This window comes from Primulina eburnea, chromosome 3, assembly GCF_022965805.1.
Source record: "Primulina eburnea isolate SZY01 chromosome 3, ASM2296580v1, whole genome shotgun sequence".
NCBI lineage: Eukaryota > Viridiplantae > Streptophyta > Magnoliopsida > Lamiales > Gesneriaceae > Primulina > Primulina eburnea.
This window is the reverse complement of record NC_133103.1, coordinates 7,062,921-7,087,140: the sequence shown is the minus strand read 5'-3', so window position 1 is coordinate 7,087,140 and position 24,220 is coordinate 7,062,921. Positions and strand designations below refer to the sequence as shown.

The following is a 24,220-nucleotide window of genomic DNA, read 5'->3' as shown; positions in this document are numbered from 1 at the left end:
TTTTTTTTTTCAGTTTACTTTTTCAGTGAAAGGGTGTAACCATTTTTGGTGTATGTCTTGTGCACGAGTGCTCTTGTTTGCTTTACATTGAATAAGATTTCATTTCAGCAATATTTTTCTAGCTAACTGACTGGCGTTGTATGCCTCAAAACTCATATAGTTACCCAAGCAATTGCATATTTGTTATTAGAGACATTTTGCAAAAAATTAATAACTATTTATAATCTCGTACAGATACAATTTTCAATTTGATTTGAAACTACCACACATTACACCAATTCAAAATTTTAAATGTGTCTTTTTAGGGGAAAAAAATTATAGTTTTATGGCGTGCAATATTTTGTGAATATAAAATTTGATGATTTGTATATATTACTATTCTTCATTTAAAAATGCTATAAATGTAAGCTAAATGATACACAAATTTTTTGTTTTAAAATATATCAAGTTACCAATTTTATTTCTGGAGATTTACTAAAATCATACACGCTATCAAGTCTCATAGAAATGATGTTTTCTAGATTTATGATAGAAGGAACAATTTATATTTAAATGTCATATTTATGTGGATGATAAGAAAGTAATGAAATTGTTAATTTTTCGTTTTTCATTTATCATCAGATATGATATCATTACGTGATGTAATTGAAGTGCTAACCAATTATTTGAAGAGTGAGTCTCATGTGAGGATCACACGGGTTTTTGCCATATTTGAAATCTATTTATATATTCCACCTAAAAAACTTGCAAAATAGGAACCAAAACTTTAACTAAGATAGATACGTAAATTTTGTTGTAAAAAAAATAAAATGGTTAAAGATTATTTTCTCACTAAACGGACTATGCAGTTGGCCCAAACTTTCCCATTTTCACTTATATATATTCTGTATAAAGTATGAATAATTTACTGAATAATTTACTTAATATTGGTCCTGATTTTATTTACAAAAAATTATAATAGATTCTAAGAATTCTGTTAAATCTACATTACCTAATTACACAGTTTCTTTTATAATTGGGGCTAAAAACCGCCAAAATTCGGTGAAAATTAATTATCTGCACCTTCGATCATTTCGTCGACCACCGATCGACCACTCGCTGCCGGCGGGCAATTTTTTCTTGACAATTTGTTTCATAATTTCAGGTTTGTACTTTTTTCTCCGTCTAAATTATGGTGATTTGAAATAATATATTAGGTTTATATCAATGATGAATGGGCTTACATGTAGTGATTGTATTACGTCTTCGTCATCTGTATGTTTCTTCTGTTTTTGAGTTCGAGTATCATTTTCCAAAACCCTAATTGAACCCGTAGATGAATTATTATTAACGATGCTGTGTTGATTATCGCACGATTACGAGCTGGAGTTGTGTAGATCACACGTTTTTTTCCCAGATTTATCAGTGATTATGTAAGACTTCAGTTTGCGGATAGCATTTATGCGATAGCTATTGGAGAGAAGGTAGTGCCGATTCTGTGATTTTGTGGACTTTTTGGGTTGTGGGATGTGGAACTCACGGGTTTTGAATCTGAGCTATAGATGCTAAGTTTTATGAAATTGAATTGTTTTGCTGATTCTGGTTGGATTAGATAGGTGGGATTTGTTATTTGCCGGTGGTAGTTAAAATCGGTAGCTGTGGTTAAGGAGAAATATGCATATAGATCCGGATGTTTTATGGGCCACTTCTTTGAAGCAGAATTTAGCTTATGCTTAAAACATTCAGTAGAATTGGACTTTGGCTCATGGAGATGAAAAGTGAAGATTCTGATGTTTGATGATAATTTTTCTATTAAAGCTGTTTTTCAAAAATGAGAAAAATGAGAGAGTTAGTTAGCTGAATGATGATGTCTGCTGCTTTAATGCTCTAGCCTCTGAACTTGGGATTTCAGAAATTTGACATTCTGTCATCAGTGTGACATTGATCCAGGGAACCTCAGATTTTTATTTTTGTAGCGACGTTAAATGTTAGAATTCAGCGTCAGACTTACAAATGGAATTGTTGGTGTAGAAAAATTAGTGATCATGATGTTGTTTATGCTACTTGGTTTAGTTGTTTGATTTTTTTCTTTCCAATAATCATTTGTACGATGACCTGACAAGCCGTTTCTTCATTTGTACCATTCACAGCATTATCTTTGACAAGGCTTTCTATTTTATACCACAGAACAAACTAGTTCTTGCACTTGATCGAAATTCTGAACTAGCTCTGACAGATGCATTTCCAATGTACTTTGACAGTCTGATACTTTGGTATATTCTTCTAATGAAGCTGTCTTAGATCTCTTGAATTGGCTCTTGTTCTTGTTTATATCATGGATTTTCTATGTACCTGATCCAAGGTTTCAATTCTAAGGAAAATCATTAGAAAAATTGCATCTGACTTTTTTGAAGTGGGATTCTTTTTGCATCACAGGTGTCTTATTCTCCAATTTGACACTACAACCAGTTGCTTTGATGCACTTTAAATTTTAGTCACACCAACATTGCCATGTGCAATTGTGTTAACTGGTATTCTAAGACAGAGATAGAGTGGAATCTGATGCAATGTCAGCTTCAAGCAAGTTTGAACTTTCTTCTGCTAGCCCAGATAGGCCACTATATGCATCTGGGCATCGTGGACCCTATGGTGCTGCTACATTGGACAGATCCAGTAGTTTTCGCGAGAACATGGAGAACCCGCTTTTATCTAGCCTACCAAATATGACAAGAAGCACTTCATCTGTAACTCAAGGGGACGTGCTTAATTTTTTCCAATGTGTGCGTTTTGATCCGAAATCTATGGTGGTTGAGCATAAGCTGAATCGACCTGCGGAATTTAAGAGGTTTGCAAGTGCTGCTGTTGGATTTCCTTTGGAAGATTCTCTTACAGCACCTACAAAAAGCAAACTGTCTACTCCTGCCCCAGAGGATCTCAGACGACTCAAATCTGGTGTGCGGGAGAGTGGGACTAAAGCTAGGTATTCTCTAAAAAAATGCTATTTGTTCTATTCATGCATCATTTATGGATTTGGATGAGGTATATATTAAAGTTTCACTGTTTGTTAGGGAACGAGTGAAGATATTGAACGACTGTTTATCGGTAATCAATAAGTGTTTCCCAACCATTCCATCCAGAAAGAGATCCCGGCTGGATACCCTGTCTAACGACCGATCAAACACATTGTTGTCAATTGATCGTACTACAGGAATGGGCATTGGTAAAATTGGATCTCAAAATCACGTGAGTACAAGTGGTTTTGAATTGGAGCAGCAAAAAGCTGATGAAAGATCCAAAAATGCCTTTCCAAACAAGCGTACTCGAACTTCCATGGTTGATGTCAGGGTTTGTTTCTTTTTCCTTTTCGATAATTTAATTTTGATTGGAAGTTGGTGAACTTTTCTTTGCACATAGCTGATGTTATGATTACTGCTACGGACAGATTTTCGACTATATTTTACTTGTTAGCAATGTCCATTTATTCTAAGAATAGTGTGGATAGATGGTACTTCCACAAAATGTTTCATGACTGGTTGATTCCTATCTAGTTTTTGTATTGATATTTACCTATTTTAATGGGTTACAGCGAATCAAGTAAAATTGTCATTTTGAGATTTTTAAACTGGACATGAAGAACAGAAGCTGCTCTTATTGTTTGAAACCCCTATCTGTCTGTCTTTTTCTCAACCCCTCCTCTTCTGCTTTTTCCATAAATTGAGTATTTATGTAATCAGTATATTTGTCCTTTCCCAGTGTTTCTCACTTGGAGATATAATCTTCTATTAGGAATGGCATGACATTATCTTTGCTTCGTTCTTTTTGTTTTGGGGTTTCTGCTATTGTTACTTATGCTTTCAATCGATTTAACTTTTTCCTGAGAAATAATTGACTATGTGATTAAATTATACAGACGGAAATGCGCGCCAGTACCCCGTCAAAGCCACCTGGAACTATGGACAAGGACAGGGATGCTGTAAGACTCTCCAACAGCAGTGTAGTTCAGGGTGATGAGCGTTCTTTATCAATTAGTGTTGATGGTTGGGAGAAGGCAAAAATGAAGAAAAAGCGTACTGGAATAAAGCCAGACGTTACTCTCAGTTCCATGACAACAAAACCTGTTGATGGTTATCGGGAAACCAAACAAGGAATGCAGCCAAGGCTTCCTACTGAAGCTCGTTCAAGGTTGAATGATTCTCATGGCTCTAGGTATCCTCTTATATTTCAATGACCTAGCTACATTCATGTTGGAACATTTTGCTCTAAGCGCTGGATATTTTTATTGAAATTTGGAACTTTTGAGTTGTCAATCCATCAGGTGGATTAATATATTCATAGTAACCATCTTATAATTGTGAATAATGCGGCTTGATTAATGGCTTTATATTTGTCTAACAAGTGATTCATAGTTCCTTGGTTGATAAAAAGATTCCATCACGTGGAACAATGCTTGTAAACACGATTGAAATGAGTACTGCTACTTGTAGTTTCAGCTAAGGAACATTTCATTTATTGAACTAACATATGAGCTTTCTTTGTGAGTCAGGAATAATCACTGAGTTTCCAGTTTATTGGAAATTGCATCTGAGAAACATCTTATTCATTGTTGATAATCTGTAGGAATTTTAACGACTTAAGTTTAGGCGTGACATAAAGCAGGAGATTCCTAAATTTTTTGGTGCTGTCTTGTTTTAAATTAAGTTTGGAAATTTCTCATGTCAAGAGACATAGATGCTAGAATGCTTACATATACTTGAAATACCTCTTGACAGATTTAGTGCCATGAACTCGAGGTTAATCAATTTTTCTCTATTTTAATTTTTAGTGACATTGAGGCTTTACTTGCCTTCAATTTCATGACGACGATAGTTCATGTTTGATAGTGAGTTTTATTCAAATTGTGCATGACAAAATCCGTTATAACACTTTAAAAACCGTGCGTAAGTTGGGGTGCAAATATGACTGGTTTCGGTACAAAGTTTTTCCTACTTTTTGAAGAAATGAAAATTTCCATGATCTAATATTAATCTCCTAACAGTATCAACAGATGTATAATATTGGATTCTAAAATTGATGGCCCTAGATAACTAGGGACAGTTTAGGTTTTTGGACTTTCCAGAATAAAATGTTCTTTTCATGAAATTAATGAGCATGCTAAATTTAAGTCTTTCTCTATTTGTTTCCTCCAGTTCTTATTTATCTATTTCTGCTTTGTACTTTGTTATCATTGCAAATGTGAACCACTTTGTTATCTAATTATGCATCTTGATTAGACCTGGAGTTGCTAATGGAGGTTTGGCAGTAGGAAAAGCTGAAGCCACCTCCCAGACCAGCTCAGGCATTCGTTCTTCTATTTCCAGAACTGATTCAGACAATAGTTCCCTTCTCCATGAGAGGAGAGAACGTCCAAGTGGTCAAGAGAAAGAAAGGGTGAATCTGAAAGCTGTAAACAAGTAACAATCTTCTATCATTGTTTGTCATTATTAATCGCAAAATCTCATTGATCTTGTCATTTGACAATCTTATGATTTTCTCCCTTATTTTCTGATCGTGTGTGTTTTTCTGTTTTAATATCGGAGCTTTTTTTTTAGTACTTCAGCCTTTGGTTAGTTCCATTTGCCTCAGCTTTTGATACATGCATGCTTTCTGTGCAATGCTGCCTCGTGATAATTTGGCTGTAGAAAATGGTTTGGTGATTTTGAATGGGTACAAATTGATTGGGAATTGTGCTAAAAATCTGCACTTTTTTAAAACAGAAAAACACACCTTTTTAATTTGATCCAAAAAGTAAGACAAAATTTACTCCAATTGACCAAAATAAAATTTTCTTCAACACGTGTCCATGCTCTATTACAGTCAAGCACCAAGAAAAATGCATTGTACGAGATAAGTGAATAAAAGCTGCTCAACTGCTTTCCCAAATCTCGAGTCCCTTTCTTCGTTTGGATTTGGGGATTTTACTTTTTACTTATCTTTGGCTTACTGGAAAGTGCTGTACATGTGCTAAAGAGGATTCGAGTTTACTCGAAAATGCCTCAATTGGGTCTTATGATGTTATCCCCGCAGTTGCAAGTTGCTCAAAATTACTGTACACTAGTACAGCCTTATATGAAGCACCGGAAGAATTTGATTCAACTGCTGCTATTTTAATGATTTGCAACTCTGCTGAATACATCAATTTCTTTATTATGCCTTTCTTTCTATGTCTTTCTTTGAATCTTTTTCTGGAGTAGAAAATAAGACTACATCCAACTGCAGTTGAATAAACTATGATGTCTCTGTTTAAATTTGGAAATATGCAATGAGTTGGATATTGAGGGAAAAGTGACTTTTTGTATTTGGTCTTCATGGAATATGTTTTTTGGTTTATAATGTTGATTTCTCTTAACTAACTATTAAAAATAAATCGTGTTGCTCTTTTAAACTGAGTTCGCTCCTCATAATTAGGGCAAGTTCCCGAGAAGATTTAAGTTCAGGCAGCCCTACCTCAAACTCAAAGTTGAATGCTAACATACGTGCCCCACGGTCTGGTTTAGTTGGTGGGGTTTCCAAGTTGTCTCAAGTGGCACAACGTTCCACGTCTTCTGATGATTGGGAATTATCTAATTGCACTAGTAAACTTCCTAGTGTCTTTGGGGATAACAATCGGAAGCGTACACCTTCTGCGCGGTCTACATCTCCTCCAGTTACCAATTGGGTTCAGAGGCCACAGAAGATTTCGCGAACTGCAAGAAGAACTAATTTATCACCCATTGTTCCTGGAAATGACGAGAACCCTGCTTTGGATACTGCTGAAGTGATGGTAAATGAAAGGCGTTTGCCTGCTCATTCTCCTCAGCATGTTAAAATAAAAGGTGACAGTTTCTCTCCAGCTGCATTATCTGAAACTGAGGAATCAGGTGCTCCTGAAATTAAGTCAAGAGACAAGAATAAGAAATGTGATGAGATCGATGAGAAAAGTGGTCAGAATGTCCAGAAAATGTCAACCGTACTCTTACCGCCAAGAAAAAGTAAGGGCGCCTGTGAGGATGATCGTGGGGATGGTGTCAGAAGGCAAGGCAGAACAGGTCGGGGAGTGACTTCATCAAGACCCCTCTTGCCTTTAACAGCTGAGAGGCTTGGTGGTGTGGGAACAACAAAACAAATTAGAAGTTCCAGACTTGGTGTTGACAAGACTGAAAGGTTAACACAATGTCTAAGTTTCACTTTTTTTGGTCCTATATATGTTTTAATTTTCAATTTGCCATTCTTGCTGATGTACCCTGAGTTGTGAATTGGTTGGAGTGTTTTTTATGACTTGGCAAAACCTTCTTTTCAGCAGAGCTGGTCGGCCACCTACAAGAAAGCTTTCTGACAGGAAAGCATATACACGTCAAAAGCATATGGCTATGAGTATGACAGCAGATTTCCTGGGTAACTTACTTATGATCTCTCGAATGTTGGCATTGCTTTTAATGGAACACTATACTTTAGTTACTTCTTATTGCCAGTTGATTGATTTTTACTGAATAATCTTAGCAGTTGGTTCTGATAATGGACATGAAGAGCTCTTGGCTGCTGCAAATGCTGTTACGAACAGAGGTATTGTTCATGTGATATGTTTAGTTTTATTTTTCTCGAAGTATGTTGTTCTAAAAGCATTAACTATCCTACTTAAAATGCAGGCCAATCCCTTTCTAGCCTGTTCTGGAGGGAGATGGAGCCTTTGTTTCGTTTTATATCTGATGCAGACATCTCCTATTTGAAAGAACAGGTAATGAACATGATTTATTTTGTGATTTTACTCAACTTTATTCAGTCCAGAACTGACCTTTTTAATTACTGATGTTTTCAAGTTTAATGCTAACCTAGTACCCTTTGTTAAAGTCGATGTATAAATTGCCTAATTAGATTTGAAGTCACTTTGTGATGCTGCAATCAAAAAGAAGAGTCGCATTTTATAAACTTACAGTATTCCCGCTATTGCTTTGAAGCAGATGTATTAGTGATAAATGCAAGCTATTGATCATTTCATGGAAAGTACTAATCCAGTACTTAAACGTTAGACCATGGACCAAGCTTGAATGACAAGTTTATCACTTTCTGCTTAGCAGCCACGGACAAATGTTAAGCCTGCCATGCTAGTAATCTAATGTTCTTGATTAGTTTTCCTGGGGTTATCAGATTTTTTCGTTTCCATGTCAGCATGCTTAATTAATTTTAGTTAGATTTTTTATTGTAGTTTTTCCTGTCGAGCGACTCCTATTTTTATAATATGTTTTGGCGTTCTCTACAATGCACCAACATGTAGGAAAATCAATCTATTTGATATCTGACTCAGATTCCCGCGTGTTGATTTTTTTTATATAAAAAAGTTGCAAACTGCGATGGACAGATGCTGAGAAACTCACGCATGTGATTTCTTATCACTCTTCAAACTTCCTGCTTAGATATGCTGGTGCTACAGAAATGTTAGTGCATCCAGCTTTACAGTGACATGATTTACCTGCAGAAAGCGGAACAGGTGCCTTGAAAAGATTGAGTGTGATAGTGGAGGGGTTTTTATAACCATGAGGTGTCTTGGTGGTGACAAGGAATAGTTATCAGAAACCACCTATCTGAAAGAGAATGAAAGTTCAGGCAATGAGGTGAAGAGGTAGACCGTGTGAGGCGCCATGAGTGTAATTAATAAATTAGGCGGTCATGTTCTATCAGCCCTGGGTTTTACTTTCGTATGCCAAAGAATGCATGGGTATCCGTATTTCTAATCTTCATGTAACGCTATATAGTTGATAGTTCCTTGTAGCAGAAACACAGGGATTTTATTTTTAAGTGCAAAATATTAAAGGACCATACCATATGGTCCAACGGCAACTTCAAGATGCTTGATGGATGGTTGTTAATTTATCCTAAATACTTGTATCAATCAACTGAGATCCCAAAACATAACTTTGCCAGAAATATAATTTCCAAATTTGTTTTTCCATATATTCCTATTTACAGTTATTTTTTCTGTGCTTATGATGATTGCTTTATTTTTTTCTATTTGTCCGTGTTTCAGTACATGTTTCTGTGTGGGCCCCTTGTACAAATTCTGATGAAATCAAGTAAAATTTACCTGACAGTACAATGAAATTGAAATGTGACCAGTACAAGTTTCTAGAGATGTCGACACATTATATTATGATGATCTTTTGCCTCATTCTGTTTCTAATTTACTTTCCTTCTAGGTGACCCTTCGTTCAGCTGTAGATAATCAAGCAGCAGCACCCTTTGCTGCAGATAGTTCGACTTCAATACCTAATGGCTGCAAGCTAGATGAGTATAAGGAGATCGAAACAATAAATGTTGAGGTTAGCCCAGAACGTTTAGGTTCAAGAGCAAAGACACACAATGGTATCTCCCTGTTCCAGAGACTTATTGCAGCTTTGATTCCTGAAGAAGGAAATCAAGAGCTTAACTGCAGTATGGAAGACCTCAAGCACGATGTCGATGAATCACGAAATAAGATGGAAGATGATATGGTATCGGATATTTTCTTCCCAAAGATGTGTCGAAGTAGTGGCCTTTCTGGTTATCCTTCTTCAAATGGAAATGTTGTAAATGCTAACGGTAATTCTATTTATGAGCTGAACCACACTATGCCAGAAAACAATATTTTATCCATGCCGAACACCGTTTTTATTCCAAACCATGATCATGCGCAAAATGGTTTAGTTTCGGACCAAGTATTGCCTGGCACAACATGCTCCGAGTATCAATACTATAGCATTCCAGCGGATGAACGACTTCTTGCGGAGGTTCACAGTATTGGAATCTATCCAGATCTAGTGGTATGCTGGATTTCATTCAAGAAAAATTGGATCTTATGCATTTAAATTCCAATGTCCTTCTCAAGTTCTTTTACAAATCAGTGAGTACTATTTTCCCCTCTTGATGAGTCTGATTTGTCACAGAATGGAGATGAAGACATAAACGAAGATATTGGTGAAATGGATCACAAGTACCAGGAACAGGTAGGATGTGTTGATCCCTTCTGTAGTCTGGAGTAATTAATATGCGTGGATTTAAAGCATGAGCAATTGACTTCTGGTTTGTTACTATGATTATTTTAAATCAGCTCTTAATTTTTCTCTAAGTTTCCTTTCTGTTTTTCATACAACATAAATCATTGTGCTGTTATTTCTTGCAATTTTGGTTATGTGCATGTATACAAGAACTTGGAGTGATGACAAATACATAAATAGTATGCATAGATACTTTATGCAAATTATATATATATATATAATTATAATATTGTGTGTCTGTGTGTATAAGATGACACATCACTGTTTATAATTGCCCAGTCTGTGTTTGTAAAAGATGACACATTACTGTTTATAATGGCCAAGGGTGCACTGTCACCAAGGCATGTAATTGGCAACTTTAGAATGGATTCCCACCCCCTTCCTTTCCATATCTTACTTTTAGGAAAAAGGAAATCAACACAGGACAATTAAATACCTCAAAAAAGAACTTGGTGTGAAAGATGCTTCATTGTCTTCTTGTACTAACTTAGCCTACGTATAGGTGTCCAAGAAGAAAAGACTACTTGGAAAACTACTAAGTTCTGCTTCTGAGGCTAAAGAACTCCAGGAAAAGTATGAAGTTTTTCTTCTGTTTCATTTATGAGATTTTCATTGTGATCTCTGGGCAATCTCTATGTTCTGATTATCTAATCATTTTAACATATTTTAGGGAATTTGAAGGACGTGCTCTTGAGAATCTTGTGGCAATGGCTTATACAAAGTACAGGGTAATATTCACTTTCCTGAACATGTCTCTCTTTGATCTACGAAATGAACTTTCCTTAAAAGCTTGGGGTGACTATGGTTTATCAGTGACATAGACTTTCTAAGGAACTGAGGTCGTTTGTGGTCTGTCTATCAGATTGTATCTATCATATGATGGACTTATTAACTCATGATACTAACTGTTAAGTTCTTAAGATAAATCCAATGAACTTTGATTAGAGCAAAATCCCACCTTGTTGTTTGTATGGTTTGAGTTTGGCTGGTCATAAAATTTAAAATTCAAATTTCCGGGCAATTGTAATGGTTTTGGTTTTAGATGATTGAAAACATGTAAAACGTAAGAAAAGGATCATGTGATGAATTATCGTTTCACGATATCAAGTTAGATAAGCAGAGAGAGAACTATTAGAACCAAATGAGAAGTGGACTTGATATTCTTTCAAGACTAGAAGTGTATTACGTTGGAATATTTATCCAAAAAAAATTAAAGAAACCCGGGCAAATGTATTGTTGCATTAATGCGTGACATTTGTTTGTAATGAACCTGCTAACCTAATTTTTTTGTTGTTTATACTGTAAGATATCAATGCTGCTTTGAACTTTATTCTAAAATGTATGAGGGACAGTAGCATCATAAGTACAAGCTATTGTGCATTCACTCAGCGAGTGCTTCAAGTATCGAATAAAAAAGTTTTATTTATTCTTAAAAAATTAAAAAGTTTGCTAAAATATAATTCTTAGGAAGATAAAATTTATGCTTACATTTGTATAAAAAGTTTTTCCTGCTAAAATTAAAACTTTATCACTTGATATTTTTTTTCGTCAATAAATTGTATGACAGATTTTTAGAAATACCCAGTTATTATCCTTTTACTTTTAACTGAGCTCAGGGGTTATTTTTGAAGTCCCCTTCTTTCTATTCTGTTTCCAACTTTACGATTACTTTTAAAGTCTATTCTCAATGTACCAAAAAAAATGTCATGTGTTTTCTCTCTAATAAACAGAAAATGAAAATAGAGTAAATTTTCCAACCACCCTGGTATCAATTTTTAAAGTTGATATTATAGGTTGGTTTTGACATTACACATTTAGGGATGCAAATAAGATTTTAGAGGGTTTTTTTTATTAAAATTTGAGAAATTTGATATAGATATATATAGCTTAAAAGAAGGAAAGAAGCTACAAAATCACTTGGTGACACACCAAAGAGAGCTTAAAAAATATCTCTAAAATGTTTTTATTTAATATGAAGTAGATATTAGAAACATAGATTTTTAACCAATAAAATTATGTTAATGAGAAGGGTTAGGGGGAATGTGGATATTGTCACACCAGAAGAGAACAAGGGTATGTTCAGTTTTATTTTCAGTGTCTCTAAAGTCTGTTTTAAGAAAATGAGCATTTTGAAACTGTGCTGGGAGTTGAAGTGTTTGTTTGATTTTGTTTTTATTTATTATAGTGGTCAATTCATGTAACTTATGCCTACTAATTGATATTTAATAATATGTTGGTATTTTAAATTTAAGAATGTATTTTATCATATTATGTCCGATATAACCAAGGTTGTAAATGGCGGGAGGCGGTGGCGGGGCGGTCGGTGACCGCCTACCGCCTCGGCCGCCTAGGCGGTGCCCAGGCGGTGCCTAGGCGGTTGGATTTTTTTAAGTAATTTTTTATAGATAATCATACAATATTATCATTTTTATGTAAAATGTGCAATTAAATAATGTTTAAGCACAAAATATAATATCATCTAGATAATGTGCAATTAATAAAAATTCATCAGTATATTAATAATATTATGCTAACGAAGTAATATATTTTTTTTTACCAAAAAACTAAGTTTAAATTTTCAAAGTTTCAATCAATTATCCATTATTAGAACAAGTAGTAGACTAAACATAACTAATCTTCCAAATCATCTACATATGCGCGCCATCTACTACATCCATGATCTTCTCATCATCGGACTCAATCAACATTTTCTTCATTCTCCTCCTCCGATGTTTCTAAATATTCATTAAATTCTCTAATGGGGATATTCCTTGCACTCCTCCTTGGATGTAGCACTTCATCCGCTCCCGAGGCTCCACTACCATTCTCCAAGTAAGACCTTTAAATAGTCCTAATATTTAAAATTAGTTGACTTTGACTTGGTTTTTAAAATTGTTGACTAAGTTTTAAAAATTGTTGACTAGGTTTTTAAATTGTTACTGCCTCGCCCGCCTGCTCGCCGCCTCGCCCATCTCGACCGCCTGTTTGCCGCCTCGAACCGCCTCGACACCCGCCTCGACACCCGCCTCATGCATAGGCGGTGCGGTCGAGGGCCGCCTACCGCCTAGGCGGTGCCTAGGCGACCGCCTCGACCGCCATTTAGAACACTGGATATAACCGCTGATATTTTTTAGGAAATATAAAAATTTGAATTAAAAGTAATGATTATGTCTCGTGAGATGTAAAAATGAGTTTTTTGAAAATGGTATGAAAATGAGATAGCAGTCTTGTTTTCAGTTACTATTAGTATGTTTGCACAATCGTGTATAAAATAGTAGATATAATATAAATTTATATATTTTAATTCATATTTGCATCTTTTTATAATCTAACTAAATTGAAAAGAATATTACTAAAAATATATATTTTTTAGAAAGAAATCAAATAAAATAATTATAATTTTTAATCCTTTGATAAAGGAGAGGTTGTTCAAAAATAATAAAGGTATTTTAGGTAAAATAAAAAAGATTTCACCATCCACACCAAAATTAATTACTCTTTAAGGGTCTCCCTTACGAGAGTAATAGATAGTGGACAAATCATTCAAATGCGTCTACTAATAGATATTTTAACAGTATATTGGTATTTTAAAATTTAAGGATGTATTTTATTATATTGTGTCCAATATGAGCATTGATATTTTTAGGAAATCTAAAATTTTGAATTAGAAGTAATGATTATGGTGTAGTGAATGTAAAACTGAGTTTTTAGAAAATGATATGAAAATGAGGTAGCAGTGTCGTTTTTGTTAATTAGAAATGTGAAATTTGTTTTGGAAAACAGAACCAAACATAGCCCTAATATTCTCTAAGGTGCTTTTGTATGTTGTGTAGAGATGCAGAAAAGTTGCAAGCCTGCAACCAAGCTGAGCTACACGCTAGCATCTTGTTCGAAGCTTAACTCCAGCTTAGTAGTTGCTTTCTGGAGCTGAGCTCGAGCTTTGACGTCTCATGCTGAAGAACTTGAGCTCGCAAAAACTATTTTATTTATTTTAATAAATCTCAACTAAATTATTTTTACCCTTAATTCTGTCATACATTCAATATTTTAACATTATTTTTAAAAAAAGTTAAAGGGTTTGTTTGTAAATAAAGTTTTAATACTTGAGCTCGAGCTTGGACAACCGAGAATTACTGAGCCAAGCTCGAGCTTGAGAAGCAATGCAAAATTGAGCATCGAGCTTGAGCTCAAGTACAATTTTTTGTTGTATTGAGCTTGAGTAGGATGCTACTAGAGCTCGACTTAGTGCAATTACCATTTTTGATAACGTTCAATTAGCGAGGATAGGAAATATCCTTCATTGTGATACTTGCTCTTTTGCCTTTCAATGAAGTCAATTCTCTGCATCAAATTCTAATTTGATTTATTTAGTGATTTTCAGCCACTGAACCAAGTAAAAAATCACTGACACCTTCCTTTTTTAACATGAAATTAATAAGTCGAGGCATCTTTTTCTGCAGAATTGCCGGGGTTCTAATGTTCACGGGATGAAGAGTGCTACTGGTAAAATGGCCAAACAAGCTGCCTTAGCTTTTGTTAAGCGCACACTGGTACGGTGCCAGGAATTTGAGGCAACCGGAAAGAGTTGCTTTGATGAACCATTGTACAGGGATATTTTCCTTGCTGGAGTATCACGGCTCACTGATGAACAACCTCGAAATTTAAACACTGATAGTGAATTTGGCGAACCTTATCTTAGGACATCTGGTGGCTCTTTGGAAGTTAGAGCTGCAGGTATGTGGCAGTAATACATGACAATCCCTGTTGTCATTTATATGTGTTAAATCAGAAGTAGATTTTTTCATTTGGGTGATGATTGTCTCTTAGTAAAATGAACATCTTAGTTTCTTGAATAAATTTTATATTGCAGCTCATCTGGGTGCGCAGCAGAGTCCTTCAAACAATCAGGAAATGTATTATTCTGACTTGTTCCCCTCATCAAATTTGGGGTCCGAACCAAATTCTGGTCAAGAAGACAGTTGGTCAAATAGAGTGAAAAGGAGGGAACTACTACTTGACGAAGTTGGTGTTAGCACATCTCCAGGTGCCCCATCATGCCTTAGAGGTTCGCTTGTATGCAGTGCAAAAGGAAAAAGGACTGAGAGGGACAGAGAAGGGAAGGGAAATAGCAGGGAGGTATTGTCCAGAAGTGGAACTGCTAAAATTGGTCGCCCTGCATCGGCCACTGTCAAGGGTGAGAGGAAGTCCAAGGCAAAACCTAAGCAGAAAAATGTTAATTTATCTGCTTCTATTAATGGTCCTCTAGGAAAGATGGCGGAACAGAGAAAAGGATTGTTGCCATCGACACTTAAATCAAATGATATCAGTGGAGGAGATGTTAACCAGATATTGGAGGAGCCAATTGATTTATCTGGGCTGCAACTCCCTGACATGGATCCGCGTGATTTTGGTGGTCAAGGAGAAGATATAGGATCATGGTTGGATATAGAAGATGATGGATTACAAGATCATGATTATATGGGTGGCCTTGAAATACCAATGGATGACCTGGCGAACTTAAATATGATGATTTGAGGCTTCTACTCTATACATTTGTCACATGGTACAATCACCAGGAAGTGGTTCTCCTTAGTTGAACAATCACCTGGAGTTCTTGTGACCATTCAAACCATAATCAGGAAACATATTTGTTCAGTTGAGCACTGTGCAAGTTGATTTTTAGTGAACCGCGTTGATTATGCTCTGTCGACTGTAAAGATCTTTTTGTTCGGCTGTACCAGCTCATGTTGTAGTGATAAGCTCTTAGCACATGGTTGTAGCAAAGATCAGAGAACAATGTCCAATGTACATAAATTATATTCTCAATAAAAATATGCTTTTTGTTCTAGTTATCTAGTAATGGTAGCGAGATATTTCACATTTGTACATATAAACTTGTCGTTCAATTACGAAGCTAATTCCTGCAGATGAACTTTCGTTTATAGACCCATATAATCTATGGTTGCAATTGATCAGTTCTTCCTTGTTCTCTCGCTCAGTTTGTTTTAGGATTTCGAATCTTGCAGGAAGCACTAATGATCGACGTTCCAAACTCTCTTCTTCAAGACTAAAGTGTAAAATCCGATGGTCGAGGGAAGAGACAATGTGTGAGCTGGCTGATTGCAGAATTATTCATTACCTTTTTCTAGCCGTCCATCATGTTCAACATCGGTAGCTAGATTGTAATGTAAGTTCGTTCTCTTTTTCATGCCTAGTAGCTATTGAGTCACCTGGTCAATTTGTTATATCCTATATTCTTAGACACGTGAACAACTCTTATCTCTGACTGAATTTATAAACTTTTTGAAGCACAAAATATATTCAGTTCTCACTTTACTGAGCTTTAAATGTCTTTGCTCTATGTCTGCCATTTTGGATGTATTTGCAGGTTCTTAATTCTAATCTAGAACATCAGATTTACTCGCCTCTGAACATGAACTTGAACTACTACCTCTACATGAAGTTATCCCATAATCTTTGTGCCCTAACTTGTGGCTAGACGTGTAGGAGGTACGCTGACTTTTATCCTAGTGTTATTGTGATTGAGGAATGGCGTAGAGATGAGTATGTCGACAGACGTAAGAGGAAGAGCGGGGAAAGGGGTGAATAGAATATGAGAAACTTTTAGCAATATTTGTTCCTAATTTACGTTTTGTAATCCCCTCAATTTTTCCTCTTGACGGTTTTTTTAAAGATAGGGAGAGGTTTTTTACCATTGGTCTTGGTCTTATGATCTCGTCTCAAACTTAACACCTTGTACCAGATTGTCACGTTATTTTTGTGTATCTAATTTACTTTTTACTCTAGTAAATCAGTTCAAGGGTCTGTGAAACGTTTCACTGATTAAGTAAAGTTGCATGATAACTTCTTTAATTGAATTTTATCAGATGGGTTTGCTTAGTTATAGGCTGAAATCTGAAAGCTACAACTGTTTCTTAAAAGCATTTACGGCCACAATTTTAAGCGACTCTATATAGATACTCGTCGGAAAATATTTTGAGAGTCATAAATCAAATGTTCATAAACAAGTTTCTTCAAAAATATATTAAAAAACTTCTCTTCAATTTCACTTACTTTTAATTTTTAAAAGTTTTTCTATTTCATTTTAAAAAAGATTTGGTTTCCTCTCTTTTCCTCGTGGCGGCGAAGGTTGAGAGCAAGATAGATGGGTAAAATTTTGATTCGTTGTAGCCTTTTATTCATAAGAATACCTCAACACTTTATTAATTTTATAACATTAACTATACTTCTTAGAAGAGAGCTCTTTCCATTTAAAATTTTTTAAAAAAATTATTTGTTATAAAACATTGTCAAAGCATTTAGTTAGTTTTTCAGTCGATCGAATTTTTCAGTTAATTTAATTATTATTTTTATGATAAATTACATGTAATAAATATTAATAATGTATGTATAAAATAGGTTTATTTCATCTTAGTATTTATATGTATTTTAAAAAATAATCAAATGGACATGTTAACATCACAATTGGACGGAACTCACATCACATGTGGTAATAATTTTGAGATATAATGATGATAAAGTCATCTCTAACCACAAAATCTATTTTGGTAAAATTTTTACGTTAAAATAGTGCGATTTCTGTATCAAATACAACATTCATCTCCAACTCATTTACTTCAAATCTTACACCACAAAGAATATTCTCGCTCCAACTCATTTACTTCAAATCTTTGTATTTGAATTATGTGTTTCAAATTGTATTTGTATTTCAATTATCTTTTTCAATTTATTTATGAATTGTATTGTTATATTAATTTTTTTGCATTTGTATTAAAATTATATTAATTATAAATCATTAAATCAAATTAGTCCTTAATTAATAATAATTAACATAAATAAATATTTTAAAAATCAACAATTATTATTTTTAAATTTATATGATTAAATATCTAATTATCAAAATAATAAAATAAATATTATACTATTATTTAAATAATATTTATAATTTTTAATACAAATATTTATAATAAATACAAATAAAAAAATTTAAAAAAAAAAAAAGAAAAAAGAAACAAACCCTTGCGCCAGGCGCATGGGAGTGGGGCTGCTCTATTTTGGCAAAATAGCGCAGCCTCCATTGGAAGAAGAAAGACTGCATCAAAATGGTGGAGATGCCCTAAATATACAAGTTTTTTTCTTTAGAAACATCAATAATTGACCCACCCAAATCTCTAATAAAATAAGAATTAGAAGAATAATTATTATTCTTCAAAGAAAATTGGATGGAAAAATCGCCATGCAGATTGCAGCCCCACGCAACTTTAATTAAGTTCATACAAAAAAAATTTGCTATTTTAATTTGAATATATTTTATAACCTGAATATCATTTTCCAATATTATCTTTATTCGAAAAATATATTTTTACAAAGTAGTAAAAATAAGATAATATATATCATATAAAATACATAATTTAATATACAAAAAATAGCATACGATAATTCATCTAAAAGAAATTATCATACGTTAAACATATATGAAATAGTAGAAATACAATGTGTGTGTGTATATAAAGTAAAATGATTAATGCATCATTTAATACTTTAGAATCCACCCTTGAGAAGTTGACACGCAGCCAATAATCCAGCGTCTGTCACACCAAATCTGATGTATTCTGCAATCACTCAAACCTTCTCCCAATCGTGGAGAGTTTCTATTGGCTAAGGTCCCACAATTCCTCGAAATCCGTGTTAATCTATGTTAAGCCAATGTGATAAATATATTTCGATGATTCGAGTACTAATATTTGAACATACCATAAAAATAAATAATCAACATTATAAAATAATCTTGTGTTTGTTGTGTGGTTTTTTATTTTTCAAAAAGAAAATGACGTCCATGGAAAGCGACCAGTCATCAGAGAACCGAGCATATCATCATGGGACACCTAAATGGACACATGTCCACAGGTGGCCCACAAGGCACAATTTTTATACGAGGGGTTGTTCCGTGTGGAGAGAAGTTTGCCATAAGTGAGATGGGAAGATTATTTGAAGTTTCCTATTGGTTGACACATAATTGTTTATGTTTCTTTGTAACTCCTTTTTCTTTCTTGAGAAATCAAGAAACAGCCCTTTCCGCCATTTAGGCATTAGGCCCACTGAATGCACTGTTTTGAAATGGTAAACAGCTAGCCTTCTTCTGTATGAATGAGCGGTTTTTTTTTATTTATTTATATAGAGCTGCGTCTTGTTAATGGTCTTTTCTAAGCGTACACACTGCATGCTATTCTCTAGGAATGCCAGTTATGTTTTGTTAAGAGGTTAGGTGTCCCTAATGCTTTTTCTTAAGAATTTTGATTTTAACTGAGAAAAGGTTTCTGGGTGACGTGGAGATCAAAGTTCGGATTTTTAATACTTGGGATTGAGGGGGACGAAAGAAGTCATTTTAAATCAAGAGGTAAGATGGAATTTCTCTCTTTATAGAGGTTCAAGATTGAGATCTTTCAAGAACTTGTAAGTTTTGTATTCAATAATTTTATGCTTTGTGTGTTGGTGTGTATGATAAGTTATGGTTGGAACTTGGGATTGCTTACGTCTTATGAATGAAGAAGAATATCAAAATAGATGCAGAAGATTCTCTGTTAGTGTCATTCAGTTTTCTTGTGTGTGGATTTTGAGTCCCATTTGATGAAGTTTAGATTACATCTCCTGAACTATTTAACAATATATCATAAAGTCACTTCTCTTAGGTCATGTAATCTATTGCATTGGAGTTGTAATTAACTCTTTTTTCTGTTTTTCTTGGAATTTATTATGTTTTGGTCTCAGTTAATATGTTTATGAGATTCACAAACTTAAGGTAACTCTTGTACTTGATGGATGAAATAAATCACTGCTTGCTACAGCATTTAAGCTTTGAAAGTTTGATTCGAAGTCGATAAATTCTGATGATATTACTGGGATTAAAACCACAGTCAAAGTTTGTTATCAGAACCATCTATGACCAAGCTGCTTTCAGAACCTCTGATTTTTTAAAATACTCAGAATGGAGTTACGAAACTGATGGTTCAGAATAATTAAGTTCTAGGATGGTGAAGCAATTCTTTAACATGACATGAGCAAACTGTAAAGTTATTCGATTATAGATGATGACATTAACCAGCAGCTTAAGGAAGATCGTCAAACTTTTGGCCTGCAGGCGCTGTAGATCCTCAATGAAAACAAGCGACTCTGTGCATCAAGGAAGTTCCAGTTTAGGACCCTAGTTTTGATCAAATATTGCTTAATCTCATGATAAAGAATTAAAGTGTTTTTTTGTGGAATCGAGAAGCTCAGTTCACGGGAATTGTCAATCAAGTCAGGATATAGTTGAGGATTTTTCCTTTTTATTTTTCTAGTGAAGAGAATGGTGAGGTTGCGGAATTAGAAGAATCAGAAAGACTATTTTAATTTTTTTTTCTTGAGGATTCTCAAGTCTTAACAAATGAAGATAAACAAGCAGATCTCTCCCTTAGATTTTACACCCCTTTGGGGCTTGTCGTCGATTTGTGGAAGAATGTCCGAAATGGAAGATTCGGTCATTGCACTTCCACATTTCTTGAATATTCCTTCTCAGATGTTGGCTGAATCCAAATTTTTGGTCCTGAGCATCAAGATTCAGATTCAACATCCCATCTATTCGGTGTTTTTGATGGACACGGAGGTCCCCAGGTAGACACAACCAAACCTTTTTTTTCTAGGCAAAAACTTGTGTGAGACGGTCTCACGGGTCGTATCTGTGAGACGGATCTCTTATTTAGGTCACCCATGCAAAAGTATTACTTTTTATGCTAAAAGTATTATTTTTTATTGTGAATATGGGTAGGGTTGACCCGTCTCACAGATTATGATCCGTGAGACGGTCTCACATACGACCTACTCTTTTTTCTAATTGTTTTCATTAGAATGTAAAATATATTTAGAATTAAGATTTGATGTCATTAAGGTTGTATTATTCTTTGGTAAAATTTGATTTTGATATAGTCTTGAGGTATAATTTTTATTAGATTTATCTGTTTGTATTTTAGCCATCAGGAGACATTGTGTTCTAATGTGTTTAAAGAGCAGATTCTTTTTTGTTGTTGCACGAATAGGTTGCTAATTATTGTCGAGAGCATCTACACCTAACTTTAGCCGAGGAACTAAGTATTGCTTCGGAAGCAAATTCTTTGATTGAAAATACTGTACATAATTGGAAAGAAGAGTGGACGAAGGTTTTTGTCAATTGTTTACGAAAACTAGATGATAAAGTTGGAGGATTCCCCATAGCTGCTAATAGGGGCATGGCTTCTAACCCTGTACCTCCACCTATTGCTCCTGACTCGGTTGGTTCTACTGCGGTTGTTGCTGTTGTTTGTTCGACTCATGTTATTGTTGCTAATTGTGGTGATTCAAGAGCAGTTCTTTGTCGGGGGAAAGCATCGATGCCATTATCTATGGACCATAAAGTAAGGCTCGTGTTACTCATTCTAATATTTTTCACTCGTTTCCTGTGTGTTTAGCTTCAAGTCTTTTTTTTCCCCTAGCCAAATAGAGAGGATGAGTGCGCCAGGATAGAAGCTGCAGGAGGCAGGGTCATTAACTGGGAAGGATATCGAGTTTCAGGGGTCCTCGCCATGTCAAGATCCATTGGTATGCAATTGACAATATGTTTCTCAATGAATGATTTTGCATACTGATTTCCAGAAAGATATATGTATCTACATAGAAGGGCTGATGCAGGATTGTGTTGAGGGGAGACAGACGGATTTAAGAGGAATACTTGGTGCATTTGCGACACAAAACTAGCATTTACTATACGCACACTATTTGATGGATGCCTAGAATTAACTCAAGTGATGATACTAATATTAATCTTTGGTTTCGAACAACGTAATTCCTTGAAATTGACAAAATGGTTCGACCTTCGGATCTTGAAACTCCAATGTTGGATCTTGATATGATTGTGAAGTTTTACAAATCTTTTGTCTGCAGACAAGAGTCTCAAGACAACTAATAGTATTATCACTTCTTTTATGGGCAGGTGATAGATACTTGAGGCCCTTCGTTATTGCTGATCCGGAATTGATGTTCATTCCTCGAGCAAAAGAAGACGAGTGCCTCATCCTAGCTAGTGATGGTCTATGGGACGTAATGACAAATCAAGAGGCTTGTGATTTGGCTAGAAGACGAATCCTACTTTGGCATAGAAAGAATGGTGATACCCTTTTGAAAGAAAGAGGTGAAGATGTCGATCCTGCAGCCCAAGATGCAGCAGATTATCTCTCACAGTTTGCTCTCCATAGAGGCAGCAAAGATAATATATCCGTTATTGTGGTAGATTTGAAAACTCGAAGGAGAGGTTAGAAACAAGACTTGAGCCGAGGAAGCTCGGTACTCCTTTTTAAAGTTGAACTGTTGAAGTCCTCGTGTCTTCTAATCTTGTTATGGTCTTGCAATGTGGTAAATTTATCTTAGTTTTATTCTCTTCATGTTAAGATCCCAAATCTTCAATGGGACTAAGATTTGTAATTACATGGGATTGAAGATTAACCATTCCTAAACAAGCATCTGGTTCAATCTTAGAGAAAAAGTAGAGTATTTTGTTAATTGCAACATCTAAAAATTTGATTGTTATAATGTGAAAATAATGAGGATTATCACAAGTGTTTCAAATGTAAATTTTATCTAATGTTTACTCGAGTACCGAGTAGATGGCCTGTTTTGCACAAACATAAAATTGAAACTTAATTGACTCGAAGGATTCTTGGGTTAATGAGTTGGTCCAGATATGCGGCTGTGATCATTGTTGGATCTAATGATGAACATTCAAGGTTGAATCACCAGATGTAATACTCAAATGCAAACACGGCCCACGAATATATGGTCGATAATTTGGAGATGAATCCAAGAATCTTGACTCCATTCGTTTTCCCATGTCGGAGGAGGATCCTGATGTTTTCTTCCCACCTTCTGCCCTGCCAAAATTTCTTTCAAGAATACAATATGGATGATCGCAGTGGAGTGCTTGTCTATAACAAGCAAGTTATTAAACAATATTTTTCAGTGGCTTTAAGCTTGCAAGAATCCCCCTTGGATGTCCAGGAAAAACAAAAAATTACCTGAATATGTGTCAGGCAAAATCAAGTATATCTTAAACGATTGGGGTAAAGCATATCCAGCTACTTCTAGTTCTAGACTAGATATTACGATCTCCCTTTTCTAATAATTTTTTCAGTTGTGGAAATATTTTATTTGATTTTAGCATTAAATCATTGTGATTGATAATATTTATTTATTTTTACTACTTTTTAATAAATATTTGTTGATCATCCAAACAATAGCAGTTGTTTTTGAAGCTGAAATACTTCATTTCAAGGATTTATTTTTCTGGTACTAGATTTGAAATGTTATCCTACTTTGAAGGATTGCTAAATTCTTTAATCCTTATTATATATCGAACACTGTCTATTATAAATAGCTAGTTTAATTTTTTTAAAAATTATGTTAAAAATAATCGAATTATTTCATTTTTTTTAAAATAAGATTTTAAATCGATCGTGTAATCCAACCAAAATCAAACCGTTTTGCTTTGGTTTATTTTCAGTTATAAATGTTTTGATGTTTGTTTGATACGCAAAAATAAATCGATTAGCTTGGTTTGACTTGTGTTTTCAAAGTGGGTTAATTAATAGTTCACAGGCGACCACGGAGAATTGAAGAATTACATGTGAACCTACAAGACACTTGCACAACTGTGTTTGCCAGTCTGATTGGGTTAAGACAGATCTGTCATGGGCTTGTATGGTTTTATATATACATAGAATTATCATTACACGCCTGCAAACAATTATTTAGCAGTGAAATCTCATTATAATCTGAATTTTTCAACTAATTTTGGGTTAGAATAGAATCTCATGACGCGGTCCACATGAAATTCATATGGTCTTTAATTGCTTATGTAGCCAGCATGAAGTGCTTAACATTCAACCAAACAATACAAGTTTTTACACAACATTGCAGGAGACATTTACAAATGCCAACTTCAACAGACAAAACCTCAAAGATATGCCTATTCATAAAGAATCTTCTGCAGAAGAAACCAGTTTTTCTTCTTCATGGGATTTAATATATCGTGAAATATGGCAAAGTTTCTGGAATTCATAATCAATGTGTTGGTTTCTGCAGCAACAGAAACCTCTAAATTCAGGTATAATAAC

The 24,220-nt window shown here is 34.7% G+C and overlaps 2 protein-coding genes across 9 annotated transcripts; both read left to right on the top strand.

The window, feature by feature from the left end:
* Positions 1-948: 948 nt before the first annotated feature.
* LOC140825861 (uncharacterized) lies at positions 949-15,870 on the top strand. Of its 8 annotated transcripts, none has more exons than XM_073187865.1 (16): positions 988-1,144; positions 2,167-2,252; positions 2,416-2,959; positions 3,048-3,324; positions 3,890-4,185; positions 5,250-5,429; positions 6,424-7,158; positions 7,295-7,389; positions 7,495-7,557; positions 7,641-7,729; positions 9,186-9,788; positions 9,912-9,971; positions 10,525-10,595; positions 10,693-10,750; positions 14,483-14,756; positions 14,893-15,870. In XM_073187865.1, exons 3-16 carry the CDS (start codon positions 2,547-2,549, stop codon positions 15,555-15,557), a joined length of 3,879 nt encoding a protein of 1,292 aa, XP_073043966.1. In that variant the 5' UTR covers positions 988-1,144; positions 2,167-2,252; positions 2,416-2,546; the 3' UTR covers positions 15,558-15,870. The 8 variants fall into 8 exon arrangements, with proteins under 8 accessions (XP_073043971.1, XP_073043969.1, XP_073043970.1 ...); XM_073187864.1 differs by having other exon boundaries at positions 2,130-2,252; XM_073187866.1 differs by lacking the exon at positions 2,167-2,252 and adding an exon at positions 1,406-1,463.
* A 3,305-nt stretch (positions 15,871-19,175) lies between these two features.
* Positions 19,176-22,660, top strand: LOC140825860 (protein phosphatase 2C 7-like). The gene is given in 5 exon segments (XM_073187861.1): positions 19,176-20,616; positions 20,619-20,693; positions 21,116-21,469; positions 21,548-21,653; positions 22,045-22,660. Coding segments are annotated over 5 exon segments (1,008 nt in total). The 5' UTR covers positions 19,176-20,466; the 3' UTR covers positions 22,368-22,660.
* The last annotated feature ends 1,560 nt before the right edge of the window (positions 22,661-24,220 follow it).

Bases quoted from the DNA above. Each gene is read 5' to 3' on its own strand.
- LOC140825861 (XM_073187863.1), top strand. From the start codon at position 2,547: ATGTCAGCTTCAAGCAAGTTTGAACTTTCTTCTGCTAGCCCAGATAGG. The intron at 7,390-7,494 runs GTAACTTACTTA...GAATAATCTTAG, and splicing joins TATGACAGCAGATTTCCTGG to CAGTTGGTTCTGATAATGGA. The intron at 7,730-9,185 runs GTAATGAACATG...CTTTCCTTCTAG, and splicing joins TCTCCTATTTGAAAGAACAG to GTGACCCTTCGTTCAGCTGT.